We start from the raw sequence: 8,938 nt of genomic DNA, 5'->3' as shown, positions 1-8,938 counted from the left end.
GACACCGGCAGCCTGCTCTGTTCTGCTCTCCTATCTGCTCTGATCTGTCTGCTCTGGCCAATAGACAGCACTATGCATAGCCACAGGAAGATGTTTGGGGGTGGGGGTTCTGCGATTTGTTCTTTGTTCGTGCTACAGATGGCTGTATTGGTCCGCCAATACAGGACTAATAAAGGCCCAGTGTACAACTTTTGTGAGATTCTTTTCTATTAATATTTGTTTTTAATTCCGATTTTTCAGGGGGTGTTGCAGCTATGGCGCCATATCCCTGTGCTGAAACATGCAAGTATATGACCTTCACTGCACAATCAAAGCTCTGCTCTGCTCCCCATAGCGTCTGACCTCCAGGGATTACCACCAGCATCGCCATCATATTTAAGGGATATCTTAAAGATGGGGCCAAAAACTTTTAATTGGTAATTTCCCCCCATGTCTGCAAGGTGAACTGGTTAGAGTGAGTTGCAACCGTTGGAGTTGCTCCACTGTCCACCTCTTCCCTGTCACTGTCACTCTCTCTGGATGATCTCTCCACTCAGTCACACGCAATCGCAAGCCATCTCTGGTATTCTTAGAAACAACTAATTCATCTATTTCCTCTCTGATGGCTCAGGGGGATAAATCATAAATAGACTTCACATAAAGACACATTGCCCTCCAATGCTCTCGCTCTACCCTCAATAGCACTCTGAAAGTCCCCCATCCACCGCTTGCTGCTACCATCAGTACTAAAGCATACTCTGTCCATTTGTCATTGAGAATTGATAAACTTCAAGGTAAATGGGGTGTCAATTCTTGGCTCTGGCTGTGGCCTTTCAGTCACAGTCACACACCTAATGATGGGAGTAATCCTGAGGATACGGTGACAGGAGTCATGATGTCCCACTCCCAACAGCTCCAGAGAACACCCTGTCCCCTACACTGGGATTGTTACAGCACAGTCAAGGGGGCTATAAGGGGCTATGAGGGGGCTATGAGGGGCAATAAGGGGACTATGATGGGCAATGAGGGGACAATGAGGGGGCTATGAGGGGCAATAAGGGGACTATGAGGGGACTATGAGGGGCAATAAGGGGACTATGAGGGGACTATGAGGGGCAATAAGGGGACTATGAGGGGACTATGAGGGGCAATGAGGGGACTATGAGGGGACTATGAGGGGGCTATGAGGGGACTATGAGGGGACTATGAGGGGGCTATGTGGGGACTATGAGGGGTAATAAGGGGACTATGAGGGGACTATGAGGGGGCTATGAGGGGACTATGAGGGGTAATAAGGGGACTATGAGGGGACTATGAGGGGGCTATGAGGGGGCTATGAGGGGCAATAAGGGGACTATGAGGGGCAATAAGGGGACTATGAGGGGACAATGAGGGGGCTATGAGGGGCAAAAAGGGGACTATGAGGGGACTATGAGGGGGAATAAGGGGACTATGAGGGGAAATAAGGGGACTATGAGGGGACTATGAGGGGGCTATGAGGGGGCAATGAGGGGACTATGAGGGGTAATAAGGGGACTATGAGGGGACTATGAGGGGGCTATGGGGGGACTAGGAGGGGTAATAAGGGGACTATGAGGGGACTATGAGGGGACTATGAGAGGCAATGAGGGGACTATGAGGGGCAATAAGGGGACTATGAGGGGGCTATGAGGGGACTATGAGGGGACTATGAGGGGCAATAAGGGGACTATGAGGGGACTATGAGGGGAATATGAGGGGTAATAAGGGGACTATGAGGGGACTATGAGGGGCAATGAGGGGACTATGAGGGGACTATGAGGGGGCTATGAGGGGACTATGAGGGGACTATGAGGGGGGCTATGAGGGGGCAATAAGGGGACAATGAGGGGACTATGAGGGGGCTATGAGGGGACTGAGGGGACTATGAAGGGGCTATGAGGGGACTATGAGGGGCAATAAAAGGTAATATGAGGGGACTATGAGGGGACTATGAGGGGACTATGAGGGGACTATGAGGGGGCTATGAGGGGACTATGAGGGGGCTATAAGGGGACTATGAGGGGCAATAAGGGGGACTATGAGGGGGCAATGAGGGGACTATGAGGGGACTATGAGGGGGCTATGAGGGGACTATGAGGGGACTATGAGGGGGCTATGAGGGGGCAATAAGGGGACAATGAGGGGACTATGAGGGGGCTATGAGGGGACTGAGGGGACTATGAAGGGGCTATGAGGGGACTATGAGGGGCAATAAAAGGTAATATGAGGGGACTATGAGGGGACTATGAGGGGACTATGAGGGGGCTATGAGGGGACTATGAGGGGGCTATAAGGGGACTATGAGGGGCAATAAGGGGACTATGAGGGGGCTATGAGGGGACTATGAGGGGCAATAAGGGGACTATGAGGGGACTATGAGGGGCAATAAGGGGACTATGAGGGGGCTATGAGGGGACTATGAGGGGGCTATAAGGGGACTATGAGGGGACTATGAGGGTACTATGAGGGGGCTATGAGGGGCAATAAGGGGACTATGAGGGGACTATGAGGGGCAATACGGGGACTATGAGGGGACTATGAGGGGCAATAAGGGGACTATGAGGGGACTATGAGGAGAAATAAGGGGACTATGATGGGACTATGAGGGGCAATAAGGGGACTATGATGGGACTATGAGGGGGCAATGGGGGGACTATGAGGGGACTATGAGGTTCAATAAGGGGACTATGAGGGGACTATGAGGGGGCTATGAGGGGACTATGAGGGGACTATGAGGGGCAATATGGGGACTATGAGGGGGCTATGAGGGGACTATGATGGACAAAAGGGGACTATGAGGGGGCTATGAGGGGCAATAAGGGGAATATGAGGGGCAATAAGGGGACTATGAGGGGACTATGAGGGGCAATAAGGGGACTATGAGGGGCAATAAGGGGACTATGAGGGGCAATAAGGGGACTATGAGGGGACTATGAGGGGGCTATGAAGGGACTATGAGGGGCAATAAGGGGACTATGAGGGGACTATGAGGGTGCTAACGTAAATGTGAACATCCTTTTGATTTCAGTGATTCATTATGAAATACTGTAATGAAACTATCTAATGTGAATGATTGAAAATAATACTATATCAGACCATCAATGTGTACTTTTCTTTATGTTATTAGAAATGTCTTCGCCTTGTGGTACCAATGCCTAAAATTTCCTTTCCTCAAAGTTTACTATACTTTCAATCTAGTGTTTGTGCAGAATGCTGATAAACAAGTCTCTGAGTCTGTTGGTTCCTATAGGATATTTTTGCAACATCCTCAAAGTGACATTTGTCTGTTTCCTTCCAATTAGGACCTAATCCGGCATGAACTGGATCTGTGCACTGCATTTGATGAGTAAAAGTCGCCCTAATGTTTTTTTCTTTAAATTATAACTAGTCCGTAAAGTGTGCCTCTATTTGATCCTGTGCTGGATTTGTGCACTCATCCATTGAGGAGGTGTTAGGAAAGGAAGAGGGCAGAGTTGTTAACTAGCGGAGCTACAATCACAGGAAGGAGGAGGGTAGGGTTTTGTGGTGCACTACCAGGGGAAATCTCCTCTATTACTTTGCGTGGGAGCTCAGGATGAATTGTAAAGTTATTGAATGCAGACAGCAGGCCTGAAGACAGACAGGAATATTAAAGGAAGAGGCATCTTATCACACATAACCATGTTGGAGTCACACCACTGTCGTGGAAAGCTTCCTCCCTGCTCTGCCATACAGAGACAACTACTGGATTTGTCAAAATATGAAGAGAAGGAATAAACTAGGAGACCAGATTACAAAGGTTCCAGTCACTTTCCCTTCCTATAGTCGGATGCACCTCGGAAACTTTGCAGATGTGAATTCAGAGATTAAGGTGAAGAAGAGTTTTTGCGATGTTGTGATGAGTAGGCAGAAGATGGAAAAAGTACTTCTGAGGTACTTGCAAAACAAGATGAGAAAACATTGAGTATATCGCCATTCTAACATGAAGGAACCTTTAATTTGAAATAATAGTACATTATTTGTAAGTTTTGAACAGATAATTCATATTGAAGCTTTTAAAATACATTTTTGTTGAAGTAGACAAATTATTATGTACATATTAATATGAAATTGATCACATAATAATATCTCACCTTGATAAAAAAAAATGCAGATAGGCAAAACATGGTGCCAGTCTGGCTCAGCATTGAATAACTATGGATTTATCATTGGGGTGCTATTGAGACTAAACACAGCCTTGAATGATTCACATTACTCAGAGAGAGAGAGAGAGAGAGAGAGAGAGAGAGAGAGAGAGAGAGAGAGAGAGAGAGAGAGAGAGAGAGAGAGAGAGAGAGAGAGAGAGAGAGAGAGAGAGAGAGAGAGAGAGAGAGAGAGAGAGGGAGAAAGAGAGAGAGAGAGAGAGAGAGAGAGAGAGAGAGAGAGAGAGAGAGAGAGAGAGAGAGAGAGAGAGAGAGAGAGAGAGAGAGAGATTTCTCCCAAAGCCCCAGTGTTTGTCATCACAGTGTAATGTTTCACACAGCCCCCATAGCTACAGAGTGCTCTATCACTAATACTTAATAAATAATTCAGGTCACTGTGTTTTGCTATTGTTTAACATTGGGAAAGCTGGGAAACATAAAGGATCGCTTGCTTAATGGAACCTTGTGCACATTGAGAGAAGAAAACATTCTCAAGCCTGCGTTACATTAATGCTTTAACTTGAATCTAAGTGTACAGTATGGAAAATGAGAGGCAGGTACTGCTATTATGTGAATGTATAGTGTTACAATGTGTATCATGTCCAGTAGTGCATTGCCTATTGTATAAACTGCCAGAATTGAAACGTCAGGGTCACGACTATTTGAAGGCAGGTGAATAACATTATTCATAACCTGGAAAACAAGATGAAGTATACTACAATGCCATAACAATTTACTTTTCAGGAGACAGCCACTGACAGCTAATAATGCAATATCATAGCTATAGCTCTTTGCTCTGGCTAGATGTACTGTACACGATGTACATGACTGTTACTAGATTACACTGAAAGAACAAAACAGTGAGCTGGGATGAGAGGGAGTGGGGGGCTATGTAAGGTCTTCATAATCACTTCATACTTTTACTGTACGCATCCTGCTCAGAGTCTGTCCTGATTACTCTACTGAGTCTACATCCTCTTTATGTCTCAGCCTAACATCCTGACTCATAATGTCACATTGTAATCACATGTCCAAAATGATAAGACTAAATAAAGTAGATGAAATTCATTAAAACCAACAAAAATAACATACACTCTGACCAGGTGAAGAAAATAGTAACAAAAAAAAAGAAAGATTATCAAAATATCTATAGAATTCACTCACCATAACAACACATCAAGAAACTAAAGTAGTCTAAATAGGAAATGAAATAAGTTAACATATTTTTTGTGACATAGAAATTTACAGTATATACATTCAATTTTAAATTAAGATGTCTGTGTTGATTGGTGGCTCTGTCTTTTCTATGAGTTCCACGTCTCACTGAAAAGCTGTTTCCCATCAGTAACTAATCGCCTCGTTGGATCCAGAGTCAGAGAATAGATCCAGCCAATCGGAGTGCAGTAAGGTTTTCTTTAATAAGTCCCTGCCAATTGTCTGACGTGCTAATATCAAGCAGTCATCTCCAACAGGTGACATACTGTACCTTTAGCGAGAAACATGGCAGATATCCACACTTTGAAAATAAAAATAAATAAAAAATATATATAATATATATTTATAAAATGAAAAAGAAAATCACCTGGGGAGTTTGATCTTCTGTCAAGATGGCAGGATACCAAAAGCAAACCAGTTTTCCAGGGTTTTCAGCTTTTTTCATAGTTTTTTGGGGGGGGGTTATTTTTTGTCGTTTTCTTCCTGTTTTTTGTTTTTGTTTTTTGTGATACTTTAAGTAGGCTGTTTTTACGAGAAAAAAAACGAAAGTATGTCCTCTTCATATAGTATACAGCAACTGTACATTTTTGAATGCAAGTAAACAAAATGTAAAAGTGCTTTTTTTTAAGACTGTTATCCAGTATATCGAAAGGAGTAGCAGGCACTTAAGTCCATCCCCATTTTGTAGGTGTTTGACAGTGGAGCAATAAGGTACTCGTTGTTTGAGTTATTCCTGGGGTTTTGATCATCTGTTGGGTAGAGACAGACAACAAAACAGACAGATAGACAAAACTCAACATACACTAGCCCAGGATGTCCAGGTAGACAGGCGTGGCTTTGCCCAAGGCATAGAGGATTTTCTGGATGTCCTTAATGTTCAGCCTCTGCTGGGGCTCCCTCTGCCAGCAACCCAACATGATGTCATACACCTCCTTGGGACAAGCTCGTGGCCTCTCCAAAACCCGTCCTTGCGTAATACACTCGATGACCTGGGGTAGGAGAATGAGAGCGAGAGAGAGAGTGAGGTCACTCATTACAACCCAATTTTGAGCATTATATTGTTTGTCAAAAGCATAACGAGCCATTTGGAGGCAGAATTAGGTTTTGCTTAATCACCTTTGTTAGCACCCCCGAGGCTATGGCACCACAATATTTGTACAGCAGTAATTATATGGGTGCAATGTCAAGGTCATAAAGCACGTTTCAAAGTAAAAGGTTTTGCAGTACACATAAACCAACAAACCTGCAGTGTAGTGCATTCAACATCCCTTTGTCAGACATGCCTGTTAGGGACATGCAGAGTAGGGTTGAATATTTTCTCAGTATTTTACAAATGTTCCATCCTAAGAATAAATCACTCTTCTCGCAGGTAACCAAATATTTCCCACCAAAACCGGAAGTGTCATTCTAAAGCATATAAAGCTTTAAGCCTGATGCTACCTGAGCTTGACGAGCGATACATTGAAGACATTTTATGAGCCCTAGCCCAAAAAAGCCCAAATGATTGTGCCATTATCCAATAGGCCTACATAGCCTATTATACAGTGGGGAAAAAAAGTATTTAGTCAGCCACCAATTGTGCAAGTTCTCCCACTTAAAAAGATGAGAGAGGCCTGTAATTTTCATCATAGGTACACGGCAACTATGACAGACAAATTGAGATTTTTTTTCTCCAGAAAATCACATTGTAGGATTTTTAATGAATTTATTTGCAAATTATGGTGGAAAATAAGTATTTGGTCAACAACAAAAGTTTCTCAATACTTTGTTATATACCCTTTGTTGGCAATGACACAAGTCAAACGTTTTCTGTAAGTCTTCACAAGGTTTTCACACACTGTTGCTGGTATTTTGGCCCATTCCTCCATGCAGATCTCCTCTAGAGCAGTGATGTTTTGGGGCTGTCACTGGGCAACACGGACTTTCAACTCCCTCCAAAGATTTTCTATGGGGTTGAGATCTGGAGACTGGCTAGGCCACTCCAGGACCTTGAAATGCTTCTTACGAAGCCACTCCTTCGTTGCCCGGGCGGTGTGTTTGGGATCATTGTCATGCTGAAAGACCCAGCCACGTTTCATCTTCAATGCCCTTGCTGATGGAAGGAGGTTTTCACTCAAAATCTCACAATACATGGCCCCATTCATTATTTCCTTTACACGGATCAGTCGTCCTGGTCCCTTTGCAGAAAAAAAGCCCCAAAGCATGATGTTTCCACCCCCATGCTTCACAGTAGGTATGGTGTTCTTTGGATGCAACTCAGCATTCTTTGTCCTCCAAACACGACGAGTTGAGTTTTTACCAAAAAGTTATACTTTGGTTTCATCTGACCATATGACATTCTCCCAATCCTCTTCTGGATCATCCAAATGCAACTCTAGCAAACTTCAGACGGGCCTGGACATGTACTGGCTTAAGCACGGGGACACGTCTGGCACTGCATGATTTGAGTCCCTGGCGGCATAGTGTGTTACTGATGGTGATCATTTTGACCCCACGGGGTGAGATCTTGCGTGGAGCCCCAGATTGAGGGAGATTATCAGTGGTCTTGTATGTCTTCCATTTCCTAATAATTGCTCCCACAGTTGATTTCTTCAAACCAAGCTGCTTACCTATTGCAGATTCAGTCTTCCCAGCCTGGTGCAGGTCTACAATTTTGTTTCTGGTGTCCTTTGACAGCTCTTTGGTCTTGGCCATAGTGGAGTTTGGAGTGTGACTGTTTGAGGTTGTGGACAGGTGTCTTTTATACTGATAACAAGTTCAAACAGGTGCCATTAATACAGGTAACAAGTGGAGGACAGAGGAGCCTCTTAAAGAATAAGTTACAGGTCTGTGAGTGCCAGAAATCTTGCTTGTTTGTAGGTGACCAAATACTTATTTTCCACCATAATTTGCAAATAAATTCATTAAAAATCCTACAATGTGATTTTCTGGAAAATAAATTCTCAATTTGTCTGTCATAGTTGAAGTGTACCTATGATGAAAATTACAGGCCTCCCTCATCTTTTTAAGTGGGAGAACTTGCACAATTGGTGGCTGACTAAATACTTTTTTTCCCCACTGTATATAGGCTACCGCACATTACGACAGAAAAACATAAAAGGCCATAAATGTAGCTATGCTCTCTTGGGTAAATAAATGATACAAGCTCCAGTAGGCTAATCTTTTTGAGGGTGAACTGTATTACTGTACTGTATTGTATTATACTGTATTATATGACTGAAATTACGCACCTCGTTCAAACCATCAAGCTGAGAGAGAACATGCAAAGATGGTGCAGGACATGTGGCCTACAAAGTTACAATTATAGGCTAGCAAATTTGATTGAATTTGGAAATATAATAGGGCCTAATTTACATTTGTATAATTAATAGGCTGGCGCATATGTAGGCTATCTTTCATAATATTTCCCCTAATGTTGTGCGACATGGGTATTAGCCTACTTCCTCTTTCTCTATCTATTGTTGCTTCATTCCTTCCTTGCTTTCAACAGTTAAATGAAATACGTTTTGTTGTCCTTATCTTCATCATTGTAATGACATGCTTGAATAATGTAGGACTAGAAT

General features: G+C 43.5%; 1 protein-coding gene across 4 annotated transcripts in view; it reads right to left on the bottom strand.

Annotated features, from left to right (window-relative positions):
• Nucleotides 1-5,553: 5,553 nt before the first annotated feature.
• The window catches only part of LOC121576745 (NT-3 growth factor receptor), a 302,625-nt gene continuing 299,240 nt past the window's right edge, over nt 5,554-8,938 (bottom strand). For all 4 annotated transcript variants that reach the window (XM_041890145.2, XM_041890146.2, XM_041890149.2 and 1 more), the window contains one exon: nt 5,554-6,364. In XM_041890145.2, the coding sequence (XP_041746079.1) occupies nt 6,179-6,364 (186 nt within the window). In that variant the 3' untranslated portion in view covers nt 5,554-6,178. The remainder of the gene's footprint in view (nt 6,365-8,938) is intronic.

This window comes from Coregonus clupeaformis, chromosome 29 (assembly GCF_020615455.1).
Source record: "Coregonus clupeaformis isolate EN_2021a chromosome 29, ASM2061545v1, whole genome shotgun sequence".
In the NCBI taxonomy this organism is placed as follows: Eukaryota; Metazoa; Chordata; class Actinopteri; order Salmoniformes; family Salmonidae; genus Coregonus; species Coregonus clupeaformis.
The sequence above is the reverse complement of the archived record's forward strand: the minus strand, read 5'-3'. Positions and strand labels throughout refer to the sequence as shown.